The 23,147-nt window shown below is 33.7% G+C and overlaps 2 protein-coding genes and 1 long non-coding RNA gene across 4 annotated transcripts; all 3 read left to right on the top strand.

Annotated features, from left to right (window-relative positions):
- Positions 1 to 1,224: 1,224 nt before the first annotated feature.
- On the top strand, positions 1,225 to 10,866 carry LOC126970985 (nucleolar protein 9). Its single transcript, XM_050817152.1, has 7 exons — positions 1,225 to 1,631; positions 1,882 to 2,746; positions 3,461 to 3,614; positions 4,385 to 4,513; positions 7,030 to 7,191; positions 9,121 to 9,276; positions 10,627 to 10,866. Exons 1-7 carry the CDS (start codon positions 1,427 to 1,429, stop codon positions 10,864 to 10,866), a joined length of 1,911 nt encoding a protein of 636 aa, XP_050673109.1. The 5' UTR covers positions 1,225 to 1,426.
- A 2,702-nt stretch (positions 10,867 to 13,568) lies between these two features.
- On the top strand, positions 13,569 to 16,656 carry LOC126971042 (uncharacterized). Of its 2 annotated transcripts, none has more exons than XR_007730792.1 (3): positions 13,569 to 13,585; positions 14,287 to 14,406; positions 16,460 to 16,656. It is a non-coding gene; the product is annotated as an uncharacterized LOC126971042 (long non-coding RNA). The 2 variants fall into 2 exon arrangements; XR_007730791.1 differs by lacking the exon at positions 13,569 to 13,585 and adding an exon at positions 13,882 to 14,044.
- Positions 16,657 to 18,154: 1,498 nt separating this feature from the next.
- On the top strand, positions 18,155 to 20,728 carry LOC126971020 (protein SYS1 homolog). Its single transcript, XM_050817190.1, has 3 exons — positions 18,155 to 18,483; positions 19,051 to 19,172; positions 19,934 to 20,728. Exons 1-3 carry the CDS (start codon positions 18,295 to 18,297, stop codon positions 20,121 to 20,123), a joined length of 501 nt encoding a protein of 166 aa, XP_050673147.1. The 5' UTR covers positions 18,155 to 18,294; the 3' UTR covers positions 20,124 to 20,728.
- The last annotated feature ends 2,419 nt before the right edge of the window (positions 20,729 to 23,147 follow it).

Here is a 23,147-nt window from a genome sequence, read left to right as displayed (position 1 = left end):
TCGAGGGAGCAGACAACGAATTTGAGATCATATTTGAATACCAATATAGCCACCGCGCAAAATTATTTTTGGGCTATACGTATGCGTGGTGGTTATAATAATAACCCTAATGCCAAACAACTAAAAGGCATCTTTAGGAAATTGTTGTGCCACATGGAACTAAAATCGTTGAAATCAGGAAACTTTGTGCTAATGAACACGAACCACTAGAAAACGTCAGTATTTTGATTCTTGTTCTTCTTCACTGTATAATATTACCTAATACAGCTGCTCCTTCTTCACGGACTGATCAATCAAATGAGAATGAAAGTAAAGGTTATATTATTATAAATAATTTAGAAGAAAATGAAGGCATAATGTCTCGTTTACTAGATTATAACCAAGCTTGAGAATATTTATAGCAAATGGTTATGAAGCTGTTTTTGGTGAGATCTCTATGTTACCATTTAAAATGCGCCATGCGTTTCCAGTTTACACTTTATTCTTTATTGCTTTTTATGAAATAATTATAATATGTAAGCACGACTCATAGTTTGGATGCAGCACCTTACAAACTAATTTGTTATGTAAAAATGTATGGCCGTTGAGTTTCTTGTACTATGTTCTTCTCACGAGCTCAACTTAGTATGGTAAAATCAGTAAAATAAAAGAATAAATATAGTGTAAATTTTTATAATGACTATTCAAAGTGCTTAGATTAATATTATATAAATTGTTTTTTCAGATTTTTCCAATAAAATGCCTAAAAATAAAAATATACGCATAAATAAATGATGTGATTATTTAAAAAACATGCGCGTTTTTTAGCTCTCCAACAATGTATAACAACTAGGAACTTACTTGAAAGAAACAGAAAAAAAATGATCACAAATGAAGCAGGCGGAAATTCGTGTTCGAACTAAACTGAAGGTAATTCTTTAAAATTGCCATAAAATAAATTAAAAACAATTTTTCCATAAAATAAAAATAATAAACACAAACAACAACAAATACAAATATTAAATAAAATTTAGAACCAGAAACTACTTTGTAGTAATTAACTTAATTAATAATAAGTAACAATTATCAGTTTTGTAATATAGCCTGGCTTACCTACGACATCTCGCCTGTATCATCTGCGGAAGAACTCAATACAAGAATTATAAACGCAGCAAATGGGACGTGGAATAATCACCTTGAATAAGAACGTTAAAAAGTTTAATCTCTGGCCATTAATATAAAAAAGTAGATACATAATACTTTAACGAGATAACGAAATTGAGGTTCATTTATGGCTGTATGGGCTTGAAGCTTTTGCCTGTCATAATAAAGGACGACGAAGAAAAAACCATAGTAATTAGTAAACAAAGTACAAACATAAAAATTATAGGAAGTAACAAGTGACGATATAAGCGTGTTGAAGACTGCAGTAAACTTGTAAAATATTATGGGTGAAGAAGAGCAACCAAGCGTTGAAGAAACCAACAAGAAAAGATATAGAAAAAAGCGTAAGAACTTTCTGAGTAACGCCAAGAAATATGCAAAGAAAGGCCAAATGGGACGTGGTACAAAAATATCTGAAGAATTGTATCAATATTTTGTAGGTATTCTAGACGTTATTAAGCAAGGTGTCCAAGATCCTGATGAAAGAGGTAAATGCTCATTCTAGATATTATGGAAAGGGACATAGAAATCCTTTAAATGAATAGTTTTACCTTATCATCATAATGTAAACAATCACATAACCTAAAAAAAAGAACACGCGTTTGAAAATAGTAAAAATTTCCTTTTATTAGTTAATAATAATTTCTAAAAGTAAAATATACTAAGTAATTTTTTCGACCAGTATTATAAGAAACCAACTCTAAAACCTTAACTTCAAGAAATATTTTTGAATTTCAGAAGCTTTAGTAAAAAATGTCCTTGAAAGGACAAAAGGAGAGGAGTTAAATGTTGTTGGTAATCAACTTGGATGCCGTTTAGTTGAGCTGCTGCTACCATACTCATCATCTGAAGATTTGGAAAGGTTTATTGATGTGCTTTCACCGGAACTGCGTAGGCTATGTGCTGACAACTTCTCTAGTCATGTAGTTGAAACTCTATTGAGAGTTTCATGTGCCAGGGCTACAGAGCACCTTCAAAACGAGTCTGATGAAGAAGTACCAAAGAAGAAGAAGAAAAAAACTGATGCAAAATACACAGATGAACATGTACAAGTATGTCATGAATTCACACTTAAAATTTGTAAATATGCACTTAACAATTTGGAAGATTTCGTTTGGGATAATTATGCAAATCATATTTTGCGAAGTGCACTCAAGTGTTTGAGTGGGATCACCTTATTGCCTGGAGAAAAACCAAAAGTTAATATGTTTCGTGAACCTGTCCAAGCAAATAAAGGAGTGCCACCACATTTAACGGATTTGGAATACAAAATGGTGCCTGACGAATACAAAGATATTGTCACTGAGTTTGCAAATAGGTTAATTGCATGGCCCCAGTTTAAAGATATGGCATACCAGAGTATAACATCAGGGCTTCTACAAGTGTTGTTGTGTGCTGTGAAAAATGTAGATAAAAAGATAACAAAGAATCTTTTGATTAAATTGCTTGACGAAAGTTTTGCTCCGGAGAATTGGATGAATAATGATGGTAATGATGAAAAAAGTGAAGAAAAGAAAATTAATGTTGATGAGAATACAGATGTTACGGAGAATGATGAGACAAACAATTTGCCACCAGTTTTTACATCAGAGCCTGCTGTGAGGTATATTGTTTTTGTTATTTAATTATTAATTACTACGGATGGGCCGAGCTACCTTTGAAATTATTCGGTTTATCCAAAAACAACAAAGGGTTGAACAGATGTTCGTCTTATTTGGTACAAGAAGAAACTATACTATTTCTGCACTGTTTTGATTGAAAATAATAGAACCAAAAATCTGTTTTTCATGTTACCTAAAGCAACCCCTTTAACACTTGCTACAAGAAAACATTAATATTTCCCAACTTAAACATTGTTAAAACACCTAAGAACACATAATAATATGTTAATTGTGAAGGAAATCGCGATGCATTGCGATGCGGCCTATCACTTGAGAAATTGTGATTTTTTTATTTTAACTGTATGTTCACATGTCACATCTTACTAATGATATTGACAGTACAGTACAATCTCACTTATCCAGCACCCTCACCAGCGCCATCTCACCTCTCCCCCATGCAGTAATAGCATGCATATAAACTCTGTCTTAAGGATTATTTTGAGACAAATTAGTTATGTTGTATGTGTCCTGCATTTTATTTTATAATTAAATAATATTCAATAGTTAATTTGATTTTTCTACATAATAAATCCTATAATCGTTTTTAATAGAGCCTGATTAGTGAGATTGTACTATTTTTTTTAATTATATTTTTGTTATCTTTACCGTCAACCCTATGAAGAAATTAGCTAATGTTTAAAATTAAATTATTTTAGGTTATTAGAAGTGGCATTGTTTGTTGCTAAGAAAAAGACATATACACAGATCTACGCCCGGTGCTTCATTAACTGTCTCGGTCAGTTGGCTACAATGAAAATGTTAAATTTTACAGTTCAAAGGTTAACTGACAACTGCCAGATTAAAGAAGAGGTGAGATTTAATAATAAATAATTAAGAAAGTAAAATATAAATTGCCATCAAAAATTAAAACTGCAAAGGATATTGACCGAAGTGGTCTTGCATTGTTTCATGTTGCAAAATAAAAATAATATACAAATTATTTTCTTATTTTTTATACTCTTCACTACAGGAATTTTATTTTCGTATCCGAGAGAATATCTAGCAAAAAGCAGAACCAAAGTCACAGACACAGCCCAAATGACTGCGAAACTGAAGTGGCAGTGGGCAGGGCACAAGTTTGACGGACAGATTGGTCCACGAATGGTGACCACATACTAGAAGTTATAGTTGGAGATCTTTGGAGGATGCCTTTGTCCAGCAGTAAATGTCTTCCGGCTGATGATGATAATAAAAATTGCTACATATTATTTCCGTATAAAGTCAAAATATTCATGTTACGTTTTCAGGTGGGACTTTATTATAAAAGTGTACATTTACCCTTAAAGCTATTATGTATCTTATGAAGCCTACTAGAATTACAAGTGATCCCTTATTTCTAGTGTTATAATTATGAAAAATCACTATTAAGAGCGAGCAAGGAGCCCACTGGTATGTTACTGCATCATTCGACGTTTTGACAGCTGTCACAGTATCTAACGAATATATTCGCCGCGTCTTCTCTCTCAGAGCGCCATTTGTAGCCATAGTAGTATTAGAAATGACATCAAAAGGAATCAATTTTAAGAAAATAATTGCCTTTTTACTATGCATTTAATTGAAATTTGTTGCTATTATTTCAGTTTGAGCCAATGTTCGATGAGCTGAGTCCAAAGTTTGGTGCATTGCTGTCTTGTGGGAACACCGGAGTCCTAGTTGCACTCGCCAAAGCCTGTCATAGGATGAAGACCAGACAAACACAATTTGTAAAGGTATGTTGTTTCGGTGAAAACTATATTCTATTTGCACCCACAGCACCCTAATCACTACATATAAAACAAAGTCCTCTGCTGCTTCTGTCTGTCTGTCTATTTGCAGTAAACTCAAAAACTGCACCGAGTTTCATTTCATTTCGTTTTAACCAATGGATAGTGTGGTTCTCGAACAAAAGTTAAGTATATAATTTGTTAAGTTTTGTATACATATTTGTATATAGTAACGATATTTGTTGGAGGTGTCGGAAAAAATAAGCCGTCTGGTAGCTTTCGACCTTTTGAGATATTACACAATAATTTGTGGTGAAATTATGTATCTTATATAGGTCTACTATAGAAAAGTCCGTGATAGCATCTGACAATGTGTTAAGGATAAGTAACTATATCAATTTTAATATTAATGATGCCTACTACTCGGCTAAGTCGAGTTAGTAAGTCTTTTGTGGGGCGATGTATAAGCTTTTACAACAAGATCCCAGAAGATGTTCAAAACAAAAGTATAACGTCAAAAGAATTGTTAAAAAACGTTTGAGTGGTAAAGGTTACTATAACATAAATGATACCACAGATTGGGAATGGAGCGACCACTCTCAGGCTATTAAATAATAAGTTTAATTGTACAATATTACTTTGTAAACATATATTTTGATGAAAAAAAAAGCCCGCTGAGTTTGTAGCGCCCATTCTTCTCAGGCCTGAGGCATTCATTTTGGAATGGGTGGTAGTTTTTTGACTTTCAATAAGTGATGTCACATCCTATTTTGAATAAAAATATTTGAATTTGAATTTATTTGAATATGAAATACTTAAAAAAATTGGAAATTATATTGCGGTACTGTAGAAGCTGTTAACACAAATACCATATTAATACTTATCATTTTATTACTACATATTATAAAATCATTCAGAAATATGTCTTTGTTCCTTTTTAATTCATTTACTTACATACCTTCAAACAATTTTAATGGGGAATATTGCTGGGAAAGAAGAAAAGAGAAGTCTTAACTCAGAAATATAAGGGAGTGGACTGACATCAAGACACTCCAAGAACTATTCCACTTAGCCATGGATAAGGAGAAGTTTTAAAAGCTGACTGTTGACCTCTAGTAATGGAGAGGCTCGTGAAGAAGACGAACTTTGATAACACATATCCGATGGCTTTAGACTATATTTTTTAGAGATGAAACGGATAGCAGTTTGGCCGAATACCGGATACCGGATATTCGGCAAACCATATGGCCGAATAGCCGAATATCCGGCGGAACTTAGCCGTTTGGTGTATCGCACACACAAACACAGACTTGCGTAGGCGGGGCGCGAACTATCGAGTAGACTCGGTTAGATTCGGTTCTTTTCGTTAATGAGCGAAGTTAGCAACCTCTCAATGTAGAGAAATTAGTATTTATCCACCATAATTTGCCTTTAGTGCAGTATGAGTACTAAATAATTATTTTTTTTCTATTACATTCATTTACTATGGTGTGATTAAAAATTTACAACTAAAACTAATTATATTTCCTAAGTGATACTAAAACTAACTAAATAAAGCAAATAATTACTTAAAAATTTTTTTTTATACAGATTTTTTTTAATTCGGCCTGATGGCTATCCGGCCGAATAGTAGGTAGTTATCCGGTATTCGGCCGGATAGTGTTAAGGCCGCCGGATAGGCCGGATACCGGATAGTTACCGGATATCCGTTTCATCTCTAATATTTTTTCCGTTTTTTTTTTCTTTCTACAGAACAGCGTCTGTCGGGTCAGATTGTTATTTTTAATAAATTCATGCTACTACTATTGACATGAGCTCCACCAGTGATAGTACATATTATAGGCAGGTTCGGCCACCCTTTAAAAAGTGGAATGGAAATATTATTCTTTTCGATGTCAATTAAACTATTACCATCGGAAATGGCCATGGAACAAGAAGCTGCACCCATATTCAAATATCTATTATACTTAAATGAATATTACAAACAGTTGCTTTGACTTTATTTATTTAAAACCGAGCAACCTTAACCTTTATTTTTGGAAATATAATGTTTCGATTATCTTAACTTTTTTGTATGTGAACCGTTCAGAATGAATAACCACCAAATATTACAGGAAGCTTGCCACAATACATCATGACAATTGTTTAAGCCGTTTCTGAGACTACCATACATAAACAAACAGAAAAAAAAATATTTTTTTTTGCCTTGGTAGCATAGTATAATGTGTAAATTTATTTTTAATTCTAAATAAATAACCTCACGATTTTCCTTCCTTTAACATTTAATTAAAAAAATATAGTATGTTCATCATCAGCCGGAAGACGTCCACTACTGGACAAAGGTCTCCCCGAAAATCTCCACGACGATCGGTCCTGCGCTGCCCTCATCCAACGTATTCTGGTGGGCGGGTGGGCCTACCAACACTGTGTCATCCGCCGCTCGAGGACCTTACTACCCCAACGGTCATCTGTCCGTCGAGCTATGTGTTAAGTAGGTATACTATTTTCTTTTAATTTTTTAGCATCTTGAAGAAGCCCTGGGTTGTTCAGAAGCGGACAAACAGACACATTTAGCAAGACAGTGCCTGATGATGACTCCCCTGACAGAGAAGGAGACATCCAGAGAAGGATACTTCATTCATGTACACGGCTCTGTTATACTGCAGACAGTACTAAAGTTCCAGGTATTATTTTTCTATTTATTTATTTTCTAAAGAAATGGCTTTTGTGTAAATTCGGTTTACAGACGATAATTTTACGTGCTAACATCATAAGAAAACACTTTATACGTTTATTTTAGTCAAAATTGTAACATAACCTTTTATTACTGCACTCTAAGAAAAAAGCGATTCACTTGGTTCTATTCTATTCTTCCTACTATGGCTCCTGTGGAAGGTATACCACAAGTTTGCCAATGTCACGATAAGGTAGACCACCAAGCTTAGAGTATTCTTTTACTAATTTTAATGGTGTGATTGGTGCTTAAGATTGAAACAAGTTTTATTTTCTTATACCTGATATAAATATACATGCTGTTAGGACTATAAAGAACATACACAAATATAATTACTTAAATTATTTGATATAAGTACTTAGTGCTATTTACAACTTAATCTTATTTATTTTAATATATTTACACAAAATATATACAAAAGGAGTGAAAACTAGGGAGAATAGACATTTAAAGGAAGTTGGGCGGGGAATTTCAGGAGGTATAAAATTGTACAAAGAAGGTTGCGTTTAAGGGCATTTAAAGAATAAATGATCCATATTTCCCTCATCTAGATAACATTCACACAAGGAATTAATCCCTAATTCTTAGTTTAGCCAAAAATACTGGGGTACAAGCATGATTAAAACGTAAACGACAAATAGTTGAAATCACTGACTTGTTGGGAATTTTAAATTTGGAGAACCATGGTTTCTGAGGCATTACGGGTTGTAGATCTTCATAAAATTTGCCTTTAGAGTTTTTGGAAACTTGCCAAATGTTGGACCAACTCTCATGCATCTTAGGTTTCAGGATGGTGCGCAAGTCATGGGAGAAAATTTTTGAATATTGAAGGGAAGCTGTTGCAATAGCTGTCTTTCTACAGGCATCTGCATTTTTGTTACCAAGAATGCCTGAATGACCTTGAATCCATGCTAAAACAATGTTAATATTGAGGTCATAGCATTCTTTCAAAGATTCCCTTATTTTAAATATAATTGGAAAATTTCTTTTAGACCTAAATGGATTTGATAGTATTGATTGAAGGCAACTTTTGGAGTCTGAAAGAATAATAGAATTGTTCATGCCATGAGACTTAACAAATAAAATTGCTTCAAGAATGGCAATTGATTCCCCAGTGAAAACAGAAGTGATAGATGGGCAGCTGTAACTGAGTATAATTCTTGTTGAAGGAATCCATGCTGCAGCACCAACAGGGCTCATGTCTGTTTTTGAAGCATCAGTGTAGATTTTATGCCAATTTTGAAAATCAGAGATTCACTTGGTTGTATGAAACGTGCAGTCATTGAAAGATTGACAGATGACGGCTATAATCTTGTAAAATCGGAGATACCCGAAATCCTCTACGTTTTATGCAACTGTTCGCTTTCAAACTTAGCCGGATTATACTTCGTCACCAATCGCCATACTGTAATTACTTATTTCAAACTTATGTCAAATCATTGCACATTTCATACTAAACTAAATTTCAATTATTACGTAGTATTTACATTCTCTTTGCTGTTTTTTAATAATCAAGGAACAACTCTATCTCTTGTTCCTCTCTTGCACGCTCGGTTCAGGCGTGACGTGCAGCAGTAGTTTCATCGATTTATAAGCAAATGCTTAATAATTATCACGAACAGACTTATAAAAAACGCATTATTATAATAGAAAAAATAATTATCATAAATTATTTAGACAACATCTGTTAAACCGATATTACAGGAGAGTTTCTGGCGCCGCTTCTTTTCTCTCAGAGCGCCATTTGATTCCGAAGCGGTAGTAGTATCTAGTATATTAGAAATGACATCAAAAACAATTCTAAAGGAATCAATTGAGAAAATAAATGTTTTTTTTTACAGACAACCAATTTTTTTTACACTGTACACTTTGCTTCCAGAGACCAGCCAAAGTTGTCAACAGCCTGTTGGAATTGAGCCCAGAGTCACTTTTATACATATTTTGTGATGCTAAAGGTTGCCATGTTAGCGATGCACTGTGTACTGGAGAATTTGTTGGAGTGAAGTCGAGAGATAAACTTATATGGAAACTCAAGGTACTTACACATTTTAGACAATTTGTTATGTTTTTAAAGTGATAACCCTCACTACTAGGATTAATACACAAATAAAATTTGAAAACAAAATTTTATGACGATACGTCACTCGAACGGTTATCTCAGTTGGAAGAGCACTGGCACGGAACGCCAGAGGTCGTGGCTTCGAGTCCCGCATCGTTCATAAAATTTTGTTATCAAATTTTATTTGTATATTTGACATTTTATATCATCATCATTTCACAGTCCACTGCTGGACAAATGCCTTCCCCAAAGATCGCCATGACGATCGGTCCTGCGCTGCCCTCATCCAACCTATTTGGGTCGGTCCACCATGTGAAGGGCTTACCAACGGTGCGACTTCCAGTACGTGGTCGCCATTCGAGGACTTTACTGCCCCAACGGCCATCTGTCCGTCAAGCTTTGTGCCCTGCCCAATGCCACTTCATTTTTCCAACACTTTGGGCTATGTCGGTAACTTTGGTTCTCCTGTGGATATCCTCATTTCTGATTCGATCCCGTAGAGAAATTCCGAACATAGCCCTCTCCATTGCCCTCTGAGTGACAATGAGCTTCCCCATAAGGCCCATAGTTAGCGACCACATTTATATAAATAGGTCAATCCATAGACTTAGTATATTGCGAGATCAATTTTGATTTGTCAATGTGTGTTTGCCAGTTTAATATTTAAAATACTATGGAGCAAATTTCATTGTGGCTGACTGTTTACGACTTGTCAAACAAAATCGGTTACAGTGACAATAGATTCGCTATCCTTTTCTATCTTACTGTATTTCCGTTGGATATGTTCTTCTCTCTCGCACACTTTGTTATTCTACTATATAATCTATGATCTCACGTAAAATCCTAGTTCTATTTGATGCCATTTACCTTCTTTTAATTAATACTTGCTACAGGTTGTTTTTTATGATAATAAAAGACGAGCAGGACGTGCAGCTGATGGTAATTGATACGCCCTGACCATTACAATGAAGTGCCGCTCAGTATTCTTGAAAAACACAAAAATTCTGAGTGGCACTACAACTGCGCTCGTCACCGTGAGTCATAAGGAGTTAAATCTCATTTGCCCAGTAATTTCACTAGCTAGCGCCCTTCAGACCGAAACACAATAATGTTCACACATTACTGCTTCACGGCAGAAGTAGGCGCCGTTGTGGTACCCACCCTAGCCGACATCCTGTGCAAAGGAGCCTCCCACTGGTAACCACTGGTCATTTTTGGATGGCCCCTTATCAAGTATGAGCATTTGTATGAAAAATATAACAGGTTTTCCGCTCTTAAGGTAACATCGCATCACACACAAATATTCAAATTAATTAATAATTTCAGGGTTACTATCAAAGTCTGGCACTATCCCAGTACGGATCTCGTGCCTTCGAGCAAGTATATCAAGTGGCGTCCAACGAGCAGAAGGTGAAGATAATGACAGAGTTATCAGATAAGAGCAACCTGTTGAACAGCAGCAGCTATGGCAAGTTACTAGCAACTAAGTATGATGTTGCCATGTTCAAGCAGTCGCAGACAAAGTGGGAGAGTGTACATTTGAATAATAAACAATCTGGAAATTAACGATGTTTTTATTATTATTTGCGTTTCCTCGTGAATGCTGGCAACATTTTTACACAGAAAAGTTGGATAGCCTCTTCCATTCCCTCGACTGTAGCTAATCAGTGCTGTGAGCCTAGTAGGCGCCACTTAAAGTCAATGTCACTGATGTCCCAGGAGTCATGTATAATATATACAAATTGTGGGTTAACTCGTTTTCTGCCGCTAATAATAATAGTATATTTATTTGCATAAAATATGGTAACACCAATGTGTTATAATAAAATATTGAGCTTATTACATGTTTTGCCAAGCCCAAATGATTGCGAAACTGAAGTGGCAGTGGGCAGGGCATATAGCTCTAGCGGACAGATAGCCGTTGGGGCAGAAAGTCCTCAAATGGCGACCACGTACCGGAAGACGTAGTGTAGTAAGATAGTAGTATAATAAGATGGACCGACGATCTGGTCAAGATCGCCGGAATAGATTGGATGAGGGTAGCGCAAGACCGATCGTCATTGCGATCTTTGGGGGAGGTTTTTGTCCAGCAGTGGATGTCTTCCGGCTGAAATGATGACATGTTTTGCTAGCACTATTCCTAGCATGCAAATGTTTAACTAAAGCTGGGGATACACATGCCCGTAGCTTGCACACTAGCATACCAGCTGCTTCCACGTGCCAGCTACTGTTATGTGTATACGCTAACTGGCACACATGTCGCTAGCACAACATTTGATTTACTTGCATGCCCGTTGATGGAGGTGACACAGGGTTGCCAAATAGGCACGTGTGAACAGTCGCGACAGCTACGGGCATGCCAGTAGCTGACTCATTGATTTTGTTTAATTCACTTCGATTGTTATCCATTTTAGCGCGCAATAATGAAAGGTACGAGTTCTCTCACGAACTGTCTGTATATACACGATGGTATTACTGGCATGCAAAGGCACAACTTGCATGCCAGTATTACTTGCAAATGTATCTGAAGTATGCTAGTTACTCGTATATGCCAGTAACTTTCATGACAGCTACTTTCCCGATTTACTGGCATGTGTGTCCCTGCCTTTAGTACAAATAACATTTGAATTTCTTGACAGTAAATTCCTTGATAAATTATAAGTATCAAGACAATTAAATACAGTTTATTCTTAAATGTAGCGTAGTACGTCAAGCAGCGTTGGTAACATAGGCCTCATTTAGTAAAGTTTAGGTTCTGAGTCTCGAAAAAATAATAAAAGTTAATTTCTTTAAAATCCAGGCAATCTTTTAATATATTTTGGAGCACCATGACACATTAGTATAAACGACCAACATGTCTTAAATAAGTAGAAACTTATCCGGACGTTTTATTGTTTTATCAGGCGAGATAAAATTTAAGCATTGAAATTTTATTTATTTTTTTAGAACTAGAGAATTTAAGCCATCATACTCGATGAGAAAAACCAAGCACAGTAGGGCACACACCGGAAACATCACATAGGTCATCACTTAAAACGTCACAGCATTTATCCATTAATCATTCATCAACATCACATCAAGCCATATGCTAATAAACATATTATGTTTTATTTTTACTCGAGTAATGGAAAAAATTAAAATAATTCATATAGATACGTGTTTATTATTGTTTCCTTATGAGATAGGACCAGTTCATACGAATTGGTCTGTTCCACATGGGTCCTTATTTATTCCTCAGTAATACCTACTTGCACAAAAGTTAAAACCGACAAAGTTTGTGAGGTAGAAATGAGTAGGTATGTTTATGGCCGTAAAGCAGATTGACTAAGAAACAAAACCAGGAAAATCTCAACTAGTAAACGTTACATAGTTGTATTACAAAACAAAACAAATGGAGATGGACAGGCTATGTACACTTCGAGATGGAGAATAATATACCTAGGTAGTCTACTACTGGTACATTCATAGATTGAACTGAATGGAAGAAGCCTTAGAAAATAAATAATGACGTTAAATTATTAAACGCTGTTTATATAGAAAAAAGTAATTAAACTACCACAATGTGTATTTTGTGCATTTATGATTCAAAAATCGAATAACAGAAATATCTCACTTCTCATCTCATCGCACACTTATTAAGGACCGATTATAATGCAATAATTTATAAAATCAGTCCCATTATCATGTAGCTCTGTACCATTATCTTGATGCTTAGCGTTTTTTTTTATTTATCATCGTTCAAAGACATCAAGAGAGCAAAAATAAAAGTTAAACAAACTAAAAAGACACGCCATAATAGAAATCTAAAAAGTAGAAAAAAAATTAAATACGTTTAAATTCGGAATGACTCAACTGAATTAATAGGAAAGAAAGGAGTACTAAAAGAATTAATTTTATTGTTAAAAGCGTGAGGTTGTTGAAAATAGAAAAACGAAGAATATTGCAAATAGATGATTTGCCTCGAAGACCGCTATGAGATCTAGCTAGGAAATCGCGGCGATCGGCTTTTGTATGCTCAGGATGATCTACATTCATCCGGATTTACAACTCACACTCGTTTGGAGAGCTCCAGGCAGATTCGGCCAATATGTTTACGGAAAAAAAGCATAATCCATTAGAATTGTTCGTAAGATCTATCCCTAGATTTTGTTGATGCGTGTACTTAGGTACTTCCCTATGACAATGACAATGAGGAGGTACCAAGTGGAAGCAATCTCATCAACAGGTCATATAACTGGTTATTTCTCGGACAGAATTTTCCAGCTTCACAGCGATGAGGATAACTGTGAGTTGTTGTTGTGTTTATTATTATCTCTAGATATTATTATAAAGTTTTTTTGTTTACCATAACTTCAATAATTATTTATCAAATTTTAAGATTGAAGCACCATTTTAAAACTTATTTTTTTTTTAATGTGTGCTATGTGTATTTAAATAGTGTTTTTATTCATAGGAATTATTTTTTAAACTCTTTTATTTCTAATTTTGCGATTACGAGTAGGAAGGTCATTTTGCAGTGAATTGTGAAATCAACTTATTTGTTGTGTTGTTTGTATAGAGAATTTATTAATGATGCCACAGATTGCAAATGGAGTGACCGCCCTCAGACTGTACTTACTTAATAAATTTGATGACCTATAACGAAATTTTATAAAAGCCTGCTAAGTTTCTTACGCCTGTTTCTCAGACCTGAGGCATAACTTGTGGGGTGAGACATGAATGTGTGGTAGTTTTTTGACGTCCAGTAAGTGATTTCACAAACCAACCATTTACCAAACAATGATGACCAGTTATTAAATTAGGATATAAATAAAAGTGCTAAGTTATATTTTTTCCAATCATTAGCATTAAAAGCTAAATATTTAAACAACTATAAACATAACTTATTTTAAAAATAATAATCGAAATTGCATCTGTTCCCTTTGTCCCTTTTATGTATTGACTGACGAGATTATTTCTTATTTTATAATATTATTTTCATTACAGATAATATTATGTCTTGGGCTTTCGTTGGCATACTTGGTCACGTCAGCACCAACAAAGTATGATGAAGGCAAAGGCCGCTATCCACTTCCACAAGTCAACGGCGGCCATAGCAATGTAAAGGTACAATCAAGTAAGATTAAAGGTATGGCTTTAATGTATGTAAACTATATTTATCTACAACCATGCTTTAAATCCTCTATTAAAGATTCTGAAACAGTTAGCTTATTGCCAGCATTAAAACACCCAATGTTCTAATAACCATTACATCATCCAAAAGAGTGTTGTAATGTTGTACTGAATTTCATAACAACACTCCTATGTTTTTTTTATCCCTTCATGCGCAAAGAGTTTCAACAGACAGCCACATTCTTATTACTCAATGCGTGGTATCTGTATGAATTTCAAAAAAAGAACATTTTCGTTTACTCGCGTTCCACACTACCAGAACGTCGCGCGCCGTAAAAAAAAGTAGGTCGAATCCCCGCCATTTTTCTTCGATATTTTTATTGTTTTGTTTACAAAAAATGAGGGAATTATTTTAAACGATGCAAAAGAACATTATATTCGAGTGAATTTTAATTATTGCACTATACAAAATGTAAATGACTACTAAAATAAATAATTGTTTCATTAATTCTTACTTTATTTGTATATAATCAGTAATGCAGTAAGCTAACTGTTCCAGAATCTTTTAGAGGATTCATATTCTGGGTGTAGATAAAGTCTTTTATGCAACTGTTGATAATTAGGTATTAAAACACTCATGTGATACTATTATCAGATGATAAATCCACATTCGTGTTTTAATACCCCTTATTACACAACAGTTGCATAAATAACTATTATTACTTTACTGTAACAGCTTTTGGTCTATAATACTTAATCTATAGCAAATTTGCTAGATAATTTTATATGTAACATAAAATAAGTGATTTTATATAATATAAGCAAAAATAGAACCCTTAAATTGTTGAAAAAAAAGATTCGGGAGAAAAATAGTACCCACTTACGCATATTATTATGTTTACTTATATTATATTAGTGTGTTTGAGTGTGCTCCCTGCACATGGAGATATATATTGTGTGTGTGTGTGTGTGTGTTTGGGAGTTATTTTTATATCATGGTGTGCGTGTGTTTATATTACGATAGGTATGTATTTTATCTATAAATAAATTCAAATGTTTTGTAAAAAATGGCTCTGTCGTAAATCCTATTACTCCACAGCTGAATATCTAAATGATCGGACAGCCTGGGACTAGATTGTGATTATTTTATAGCGATAGAATTGACTGAACAATATTGTATATATTTATTGAAAAGAGCGCAAAAAAAGAATGGTGAGAGTTTCTTGCGCCACTTCTTCTCCCTCAGAGCGTTTGTTTCCGAAGCGGTAGCAGTATCTAGTATATTAGAAATGACATCAAAAATAATTCTAAAGGAATCAATTGTGAGAAAATAAATGCCTTTATGCCTTTTATGTATGATAAATATGCAGTTACAATATGAAGGAGTACTATGTATGTAGTTTTTTCTAGAGTTGCATTTTAATGAATGGATTACTGTGCGCCTTTGGTATGCCCGGACTAAGTCCTCATTTCTTCCCTTTTGACTTGACGTCGATTCACTTTCCTCTTGCTCGGCCTTATACATTTACCTTGGCGCGTTCTCGAAAGGCACTTGTCCTAAGGCGTGGGACACTAATGAGGTTCCTTTAGTGTAAAGGGACATCCTCTTCTTTGAGTCCAAGCCCTTTAAGACACTCCAATTTACATACGTAATTGATTATATCCATGTTCCCTAGACAAAAACTAAATGATTATTTTTTAAATGATCCACAAGTTTTAGTAGAAACAAATTTTTGTGTAAAATAACAAAATATGATAGTATTTTATCTATATAATACTTACTCTAAACACAAGAATCGATTTCTACATATAATATATACAAAAAACCGTTTCTCTCGATTGTATGAAACCTGCAGTCATTCATAGATTGACAGATGACTGCGCGTTTCATACTAAACTAAATTTCAATTTTAACTTAGGAAGTCCCGTCTCTAATTACGTAGTACATCCTCTTTGTTCTATATTTCTAGAAACCAGGCGTGGTTGATGGTAGAAATAAAAGACATGGAGTACTTACTAACAGTAATATAAAATTATTCTCTTTTAGGCCACATTCCAGAATTGGAATTGCAACTAAGGAAAGGAGAATTTATTTGTAACGGCAAAATATGTGAGCTGCGTCCCGGAGAAATACCAGATGGCTGTAATGGAAAATGTCAATACAAAATATAATAAATCTTACAAACAATATTTTTTATAAATTCTCAATTATAATTAATTAATAAACAATTAAATAATACCCTCGTTTGTTGTTTTATTTATTATACACATTTATAATATGAATTAAGTACCCCGCGCCCGCCCATTATATGAATTGTCATTGACTGAATTATTTGTACTGCATATTTTGAACAGAATAGAAAAATCATTATTATCAATAATTTAATTTTAGGTAGTTTAAGTTTCAGCAGTTTTCGCAGTACCTATAACCAAAGAAAAATCTATTTATTAGTATTTTCAAATTCAAATTCAAATATTATTATCAAAATAGGATGTGACATCACTTATTGAAAGTCAAAAAACTACCACCTATTCCAAAATGAATGCCTCAGGCCTGAGAAGAATGGGCGCTACAAACTCAGCGGGCTTTTTTTTCATCAAAAATATGTTTTACAATAACATTTACAAAGTAACATTGTACAATTAAACTTATTATTTAATTGCCTGAGGGCGGTCGCTCCATTCCCAATCTGTGGTATCATTAAGAAAGTCATTTATGTTATAGTAACCTTTACCACTCAAAGGTTTTTTAACAATTCTTTTGAATAACGTAATACTTTTGTTTTGAACATTTTCTGGGATCCTGTTGTAAAAGCTTATACATCTCCCCACAAAATACTTGCTAACTCGACTTAGCCGAGTAGTAGGCATTATAAGTTTATGTCTGTTCCTGGTGTTAACATTATGTTTATGACAGTTTCTTACAAATTCACTTATATGCCTATGAACATTACACTATCAAGAATATATTGAGAAGCAATGGTCAAAATGTTAATTTCTTTGAATTTTGCTCTCAATGATTCCTTAGGGCCTAGGTCATATAAATATACCTACCTACTCTAATTATTAGAAGTCAATAGAGAAAATAATCCAAAACGGCTTGGCTTATTGTTTCTTCTTAGTTTTTCTTCATACCTGCAGACACTGACACTAGCGGCAGTATATACTGCGTGTAAAAAAATCTGTGTTAAAATAATGACAGAAAGTAATTAGGCTAATCGAATAGCTAGTCTATTATTCGAAACACTAAGGAGCTAATTCCAAGCATGGCTGACTTTTTACCACTTGATTCACTTTACTTTAATCAAAATCGGTTATAGTAATATTATAATCGCTTAGATGCCTCTCCATTTTGCTGCATCTCCGTTTAAGTTAAATAAATTGGGCTAACGATTGTAGCCTGTTAAGACCTATAACACGATTAACAAAGAGACGCGTGTAGGGTTGTCGCCATCGCATCTACGAACAACTCTCCGATTGGTCTTTTTTTGTAGCTTGGCTAACATCAAATCTATCAGACACACATAAACTTCTGTGATTATTTGATAGCTTTCTACTAAAAAGCCACTAACATTTTAAAATTTTCACTAAACATTATAATATTTAAAATAAAATGGACTTTTGAATGTGTGTCGTTAATCTATGGTCAGTTCATTGTGTTCATCATGTCAACTGTCAAGTTTGAAGATACGTGAATCATAAATGGTGATTGGTGACAGTCGACCTTACTGTGTTTTCCTTCGATTCGATAATAATTGTATTTAGATATTTGTTTAGATAACCGTATCACAAAATACATATGTTTACGAAAACAATACAAAATTTTAAAAGAAAACATCTTCCTACGTAAAGTTTAATGCATATACATACTTTCAAATTCAGATGGCAAAAATGTCTAAGATCAAGAAGCTCACAGGATCATTTCGATATACGCAATGGGATCCCTGCCTGATTATATCACAAATAATTGCAATGCAATTTATAATGTATCTCACCCTATGCATTTTGATTGCTATAATGCAGGACCTGACGGGTTCAACGAGGACACTGGACCATATATTTCAATACCATGTAAGTCCTACATATATTTCTTATTTAACTCCATTAAAAAAATATTATTCTTAAATAACTTTCTGATAGGTACTCATTTTCTGCCAGTATATAACCTTGGATTCGATTCAATTCTTTGCCGTTATAAAATTAAATTTTGAAAGGGTACAGCTGGTGTCTTATAGACTACTTTTTGCAATAGACAATATTGCAATTCAAATTAGTTTTACATTCTAACACACAGACCTTGTTATCAGTATTTAAATACAATAATTATACAATACAATTAATTTGTAAAAACAATTAAAATTAAAATAACAATTTGACATAGTTCCTGCAAAATGTTCCAAGCCACAAACATCATCACATTTTAAGGAATTCGTGATTGTTTTATAAATGTTAGTGTATTCCATACATGTGGGTCATTTAATGAGTGACAGTAGGGCTGCCATATTTTTCAGTCCGTTAATATGAATCATGTGACCAATTTTGTGTTCTTAACTCGATTTCTACATGATTGTGGTTTGGAATGTTTTTCTGGAATTACGTCTAATTGAACTTTGTAAAAAAAATCATTCATATTTTCAGGAAATACATGTGAAAGACAATGAAGGAAGAGCTGTTATATTAGCATTTGTTATAAATGCAGTCATAGGAGCATACTTATTATGGTTACTAGTTGGACGAACAAAATTATGTTTAGATTTCAGGTATGTCTTCTAAATTCAAGGATTGTTTTTTTATTTGTAACTTTTGAAGTAACTGAAGCATATCCCTGTAGTGTTGTTTTACTGTTAAAAAAATAGCTTTATGAGGGCCGGGTTTTTACTCTGAATAATATAAAGAATATAGTAGAAGTATATGAGCAGTAAGCAAGATATCTAAAGTCTATAGACATAGCTGCTGAAATAACTTATTAGTGCTTAGAAACTGTATCATTTGATGTTGAATAAGTGTATTATGAAGAGATTATTATTTATTTAGTAGTAAAATACATGACAATAATTTCCTTATATGGTAAAAATATATACTTGTTCTAATTAATAGAACAAAAATCTAGTGCTAAAAGTATTACAATGAAACAATAACATAAATGAATAAAAGGAAACAGAAAATTATTTGATGTAAATAATTCTTAGAGATATAATATAAATGCTCTTTTTTTCCAAGAGTTTTTGAAGTTACATGTCTTTAGGCATGTTATGAAAAAATGATGAGAGTGAAATTTTAAGATCCACACGAATCACTGTAACACAAAAATAACAGGGTGAAGTTTATTCGTAAAATTTTCTGATGTTTGTGACATTTGTCATTGTTTTTTTGGTTTCTTCGTCCATTTAATAATTGTGAAAGACATTGTTGCAAGATTTTTACAATATTGTTCTTTCTACAAACATAGAATAGCATGAGGAATAAATAATTTTAAGGATTTTTGCATTAAGTTGATATTCACCCCCAAATATAATTTCAGTTGTACATTCTACGGCATTCACCTAGTCAGCTGTTGGATGTATAATGCGGCGCCTCCCACCACATTTTCCTGGTGGGTTTTGAACATAGCCTGTACAGCCATCACATGTGTAGCCGGCGAATTCTTGTGCTTACGGACAGAATTGCAAGCAATACCGCTGAGTAATATTGGTGCTAAAGTAGACTTATGAGAGTAAAAGTGTTGATAGTGGTGACTTATTTATTTGTTTATGTCGCAAGTACATTATTAACATCAGCAAAAAAAATAAGTACTCATTATGCAATTTTTGTGAGTATGCTTAAAGGTGTTAAATATTTTAGGTCTTGATAGCAACATGGTTCGCCACAGTTGGACCATGTTATGCCAAAATGTACCAACTACTGTTGATGTGTGTTAAACAAATAGGTATGTTTTAAGTGTGTTAATTGATATTATTATTAAGAAATCAGGATATGACTACTACACCTTGAGACTTAAGATCGAATGCCTCATGTGTGTGTAATTACATGGTTTTTGACAACCAAGCCAATGTAACAGTTCAAATTCACTGCAGAAAGGCAATGTTTTAGTTATGGGTGATCAAATTCAAGACATGATTGAGAATGATTATGAGAAACTTTGGAAGAACACAATAATAGTTACTTATTATATTATAATAAATACTCCTTATTGGGTTTATTTGTCTTTGAATTCAAACATTAAGTAATTGTGTCGTAGACCTAATGTGTTAATACTATAAAAATATATTTATTGTTTATTTTTTTTAGCCATAATAAAGGTTATGGTTGTCATAAATATTGTGTCATTTACTTCCATGTATGTTAATTGGATACTTAATGTCTTATTTCTAGTGGCGGCAAGTAAATATGTAATGTCAAAACATATTCAATAGGGATCATTAATTTTGAGACATATTTTTTTTTTAAATAAGAGGAGGCATTTGGGCAAGAGGCTCACGGGATGGGAGTGGTGAGGTAAACCCAAGGACCTCTGTAACAAAAGGTGTCAAGAGATGTGTTGCCGGCCTCGGCAGGTGGGAGTATGCTCTTTTCTTGAAGGTCCTTAAGTCGTATCGGTTCGGGAAAACAGCATCTGGTAGTTGATTACACAAAGTGGCTGTGTGAGGCAAGAAATTTCTTGAAAATAGGCGGTTGTGGAATACTAGACGATAACGCGACTTGATTAAGAAGAAAATGCAGAGAGAAACCACATCCCTACGCATAAAACATCACAACGTAACAATAATCTCTTCAAAATTATGTATTTGGATACAAACCATGCTGTGTTGTTGGGCTTGCTCTTTTTGTCACAGAATTAGTAGTACCACATTTATGACATAACATAACTCACTAGACAGAGCAACTATGAAGTGATGTTATAAAGAAGAGAGGTGGCCTCCTCCTGCCCGCGCCATCTGCGGTCGTATCGATTCATTCCATTGCAAATCAGTACCCATATTAAGGTTTATCACGTGTACAAAATCATTGCTCGCTCTTGGAGGAACAAAGTACCAATATGGCTAGCATTTCTCTAAAATAGCAAGAGTATTCTGGCATCATATGTCCACTGTATCTACTATTCAATTAGTAAGAACATCGGTTTTCAATTTTGTTTTGTACAAATTTATTTCCCGCAATAATATTAAATTGTAATTTCTATCCTCCATACTTTCTACGCTTCTATTAGACACATATTCCCACTTACATTCACACATTTCTCCATTAAACTTAGATTAGATACTAACAAGGTAGATAATAGTGTGGGTGTTTATTACTAACCGTACTAACTCTTGTTGCCTATTCTTCAGTTCACAAAAAAAACCACAGCTATTTCAACCGATCATTTCCTTTTAAATCAGCTCTTTTTACTTCAATCAGCTAAATTAAAATAAAAAATCTCTCCACCTTGACGTTGGCCGAATCGTCGATATTCAGTCGACGGAGCCAGTTAATATAAAAAAAAAGTTTTATCTTTTTATCACCGTGCACCCATTTATGAAATCCCTGGGCATAGCTAATCGGTGAGCAGACAACAATGGTACTTAAAGTTTATTTCTGTATAATATATTCTATTTTTCTCTTACAGAAGAGAGCTTTTCGTGCCGTACTATTAACTAGCTCTTACGAGATTTTTTTTAAGTACCTAACTGCTTTATGTTTTTATTATTATTTTCACCTTAGATTACTACTATTTATTACTAGGATTAGTCTCCGCTGCGCTCCAACGGTGTAGTCGCAAATTGCGGCAACTAATACCACGGCCAAGTGTGCGTACTCGAGCTGACTCGAACAATGACTTGCGACATATTCTGTTAAACTTTGCTAATAATTTGAGAACTTTATAAAAATAATACTACAAGAAATAAGAAAGACACTGGGATCACATATCATCAGTATTTCAATGTAATATAACACGAAGCGTATGTTACAAAATTTGAAAGATGCCATTGAGTTTCAAGATGCCACGCACACAATAGCATTAGCATCTAATAGTAGCCGTTATAAAAATTATTTCTCCATCGATACTCTATCACACTCATCTTTATAGGATGAAACTTGTCCATTATTATTAACGGTATTAGAAAAACACAAAAACTATTCATTGATTTATTCAGAACAAAAACAATACAGACTTAACACAAACAAGTATAATATATCACAAAAGATCACAACATAATTTATTATTTCTAAATGTGAGCATTATTTACGACTGGAGACTCTTCTTACGAACTTCAATAATATCGTAATCAGTATATTATACCATGACCACAACAAAATCAACACAAAAAGCGGCCAAGTACGAGTCGGACTCGCCCATGAAGGGTTCCGTAGCAGCAAGTAACATAATATAAAAGTAATATAGAAAGGAAAATGATATTAAATTATTTAAATGGAAAATCATACAGTGCAAATGAGTTCTCATCATTTATATATGGTAATAATACATTTTTTTATTCTCTTATTTTAGAAGTTATAGGGGGGGGGACACATTTTACCTCTTTGGAAGTGTCTCTCGCAAACTATTCAGTTGAGAAAAAAAATGGTATTCGAAACCACAATATTATCATTTTTGAAGACCTATCCATAGACACGTATGGGAACCCACAAAATTAATTGTTTTTTTTTCTATTTTTTGTGACAATGCTAATGCGGTTCACAGAATATATCTTCTTAACAAGTTTCAACACTATAGTTAGTTCATATGAACTATATAG

This window comes from Leptidea sinapis, chromosome 22 (assembly GCF_905404315.1).
Source record: "Leptidea sinapis chromosome 22, ilLepSina1.1, whole genome shotgun sequence".
Taxonomy (NCBI): Eukaryota; Metazoa; Arthropoda; class Insecta; order Lepidoptera; family Pieridae; genus Leptidea; species Leptidea sinapis.
This window is presented reverse-complemented; position numbering and strand designations above follow the sequence as displayed.

Bases quoted from the DNA above. Each gene is read 5' to 3' on its own strand.
- LOC126971020 (XM_050817190.1), top strand. From the start codon at position 18,295: ATGGCAAAAATGTCTAAGATCAAGAAGCTCACAGGATCATTTCGATAT. The intron at 18,484-19,050 runs GTAAGTCCTACA...TCATATTTTCAG, and splicing joins ACCATATATTTCAATACCAT to GAAATACATGTGAAAGACAA. The intron at 19,173-19,933 runs GTATGTCTTCTA...ATATAATTTCAG, and splicing joins AAATTATGTTTAGATTTCAG to TTGTACATTCTACGGCATTC.
- LOC126970985 (XM_050817152.1), top strand. From the start codon at position 1,427: ATGGGTGAAGAAGAGCAACCAAGCGTTGAAGAAACCAACAAGAAAAGA. The intron at 1,632-1,881 runs GTAAATGCTCAT...TTTGAATTTCAG, and splicing joins CCAAGATCCTGATGAAAGAG to AAGCTTTAGTAAAAAATGTC. The intron at 9,277-10,626 runs GTACTTACACAT...TAATAATTTCAG, and splicing joins AACTTATATGGAAACTCAAG to GGTTACTATCAAAGTCTGGC.